At 31.7% G+C, this 3,028-nt stretch overlaps 1 protein-coding gene across 1 annotated transcript; it reads right to left on the bottom strand.

Moving 5' to 3' along the window:
- Positions 1-163: 163 nt before the first annotated feature.
- LOC148562729 (uncharacterized) lies at positions 164-1,081 on the bottom strand. The gene is made up of 2 exons (XM_088490972.1): positions 636-1,081; positions 164-578 (listed from the first exon to the last, which is right to left on the bottom strand). Exons 1-2 carry the CDS (start codon positions 1,079-1,081, stop codon positions 164-166), a joined length of 861 nt encoding a protein of 286 aa, XP_088347098.1.
- Positions 1,082-3,028: the final 1,947 nt, after the last annotated feature.

The following is a 3,028-nucleotide window of genomic DNA, read 5'->3' as shown; positions in this document are numbered from 1 at the left end:
AATTATTGTATTGTTTTTTTGTATATTTTTTTTGCTGATTTGGAAATAATAGATGATTTGGCAAAAATTTAGTGGTTGATTCTAAAATTTTGCCAAGTAAGCGATGTTGCTGACATGGCGTTAGTAAAAGAAGAGAAATAGCTTAAAAATAATGTGGGTAAACTTATGTATCTACTCTCACCTTCATGATCCTTTTCCGCGAACTCGATTCATAGTTTGTTAGAATCCAAACCGTAAACACACGCTTTCTCAATCTAGCTAAGCAAATAGTTTGATAGCCAGTAACTTCTCCCCATTTGAAAATATTCATATGGCAACTGTCATCATGAGAACCCCTTCTTGCTTCTTTAGGAACCCTTAAAAACTTGGTTTCAACGCTTTCATCTTCATCATCGCCGTTCCTGATTTCATAAGACATGATATAAGGCCTAAAATAAGTGCTATCTTCAGTAAGATAACTGTAGCAATGCGAGATGAAGTGAATGGCGCCATTGTAAATCACAGGCATGTCAAATTTCAAATTCCTAGATCCAGCAAAGAAACGGTTCTTCCTTAAGCTCCAAGCACCTTGTTTATGACTATAAACATGGCAATCAAAATGTGAACTTCAATCTTCATTGTCAAAAAGAATCAACCTGTAATCATCAGAGTCGCATTCCAGTGTCATGGAGACACTATGGAGATTCCCTCGCTGTTGCAAGTGGTTGGGGAGGGAAATGTATAAAAGGTAACAAGTTGCTGGATTGATGATAAACAATTCTGTTCGATGAAGACAAAGAAGTAAACCGTTGCTTGAGCTTAGAATCTTGAGCCGCGAGCGCGCGATGAATCCTAGCATGTTTTCAGGGACGTCGGAGGAAAGTTCCTCTCCCGGCAAAGGATGCAACTCGACGTGGTCGTTGTGATTCAGATTGTTATCTCTTTGAATGAAGAAGCATGAATGACGATCTTTCTTCAATGAGTTTTCTGCTTGTTTTGCTACAAAGTATGGAGTTTGTGGAAGCTCTGAAAAGAGTTTTGAAGAAGATTTGAGTTTGTGGATTGCTTTTGCAGGTAACCAAGACAATATCTCTAATAACATCATTAGACATTGTAGCCATTGTGATCAAGATCAACGATGACTTACTTGTTTGAAAGCCAAGAATGAAAATATTCAAGAAGGGAAAGAGGAGTGGAACTTTATTTAAGGGAAGCAACTACGACTTAATTATGTTCTGATTGATTTAAATCCAATCATATCATATCATATCTAATCTATTAAGATGAAATTTGATTTAAATTAATTAGAATCAAGTCTAGAATGATATCTTTAGTTGAATTTTAAATTTTATAACCGTATCTTGAAAAAATTTGACCAAGTCTAATTAAATAGACGTTTGTTAGAAAAAAATAACAGAAATCCAAAAATAAAAATCTATTTAAAAGACATAAACCCTCCATCTAATTATAATTTGAACCGCAGCTGTGACCAATGGTATTGGCACCTTTTCTTCATTTAATTGTTCTTTTTCTGTATATTGATTACTCCTCTTTATTTTGATTCGATTTGATTGAATGGTTGATTGAAATTAATATTTTACTAACTGCCAATGAGCACTGCTTTGGCCGATTGGTGGATGATGTGTGATTCAAAAAATATTAGTGCAAATCATTGCAGAATATACAGGATGTCGGTTACAAACGAAAATATAGTGGACACAACATCAATTTTCTTGAAAGATAGAAGGTTGTGGATTCTTTTTCAGAGCTTAGCTATTTCCATCCTTCCTCTGGAAAAATTTCCCCTTGTCATATTCTGATTTTTGTAAAGTCTTGTCATATTCTAACTGACACCATAATATTATGATAAAATTCTTTAGGTGTTTTAAGAAGATTAATTGAGTACTATTTTACAAGAGTCTCCAACTAATTGCTTTGAGTATGTACGATGAATATTGATTGTACATGTTCTATTTTACCTCTTGGTGTCGAGACTAATAATGTTATGTTTAAAAAGGAAGATGAAAAACTTAAAAGTGTTCTAATTATGTAGAACACCATAGTTCATCAGATTGTTTATAAACAATGTTAATATAATCAACAGTGATGATAGGTAGTTCAAAAGATTGGTTTTACAAAAGCACGATATTTGTTTTTCTTTGCTATAGTGTATACGGATTGGGGAGTGCTAGGTAAAGAATGACCATCTTGAACAACATGAACAACCACCAATCAAATAAAAATACACTACATCCTAATTTAATGCTACTAATTAAATTTAAGATTAATTTACTCTTTTAACCCTATTAATTCACATTGTTCACACATTGTTAAAAAATATTGTTGGTTACCTATACTTATTTTTATTAATTTCTATAAATAACTCATTCAATGTAATAAGCATTCATATTACAAATGTCATAATAATATTATTAATCATAATAAATTTTACGTTACAAATATTCAAATTCCATACTATTTGAATTACTTATATAAGTCTCTTATCACTATTCCTTCAAATTACATCAAATTTAGTACAATAAATTTATTTTTGAACTACACAACATCTCAAACTTACTCGATGGAGATAACTCTGTTGAATGTGAAAAGTGTACAAAAAAGCATATGAAAAATGAGATAACTACATTTGTGGCACATGTAATCAAACACCACAATATCCAACAATAAGGTAACTCTATATACTTTTCATAATCCCATCTATCAAATTATTAGTTACTAACCCAATACTTATTTTAGGTTCAAAATTCAATTAAAAGTTTCAAATCAAAGTGGTACAACAACTTTTGTACTATTTGATGGCAAAGCAAAAAAATTGTTGGGTACAACTGCTTTAAATCTAATGGCCCAGAAAAATAATGACATTGAAGCACCACCCCAATTGAAAAATTTGTACAACCTCACTTATATTTGAAGTCAATGTAAATGATTTTGATCTTAAAGAAAGTTCTCAACAATACACTGTTACCAAGACATTTGTTCTAACTAAAAACACTAAATTTCAACACCCATTTGTTACCAAGACATTTGT

Source organism: Arachis ipaensis, chromosome B6 (genome assembly GCF_059453495.1).
Source record: "Arachis ipaensis isolate K30076 ecotype BB chromosome B6, ASM5945349v1, whole genome shotgun sequence".
In the NCBI taxonomy this organism is placed as follows: Eukaryota; Viridiplantae; Streptophyta; class Magnoliopsida; order Fabales; family Fabaceae; genus Arachis; species Arachis ipaensis.
The sequence above is the reverse complement of the archived record's forward strand: the minus strand, read 5'-3'. Positions and strand labels throughout refer to the sequence as shown.

Excerpts from the sequence above, each read along its gene's own strand:
- LOC148562729 (XM_088490972.1), bottom strand. The coding sequence starts at position 1,081 with ATGTTATTAGAGATATTGTCTTGGTTACCTGCAAAAGCAATCCACAAA. Across the intron at positions 579-635 it reads TGCGACTCTGATGATTACAG|TCATAAACAAGGTGCTTGGA; the intron begins GTTGATTCTTTT and ends CCATGTTTATAG.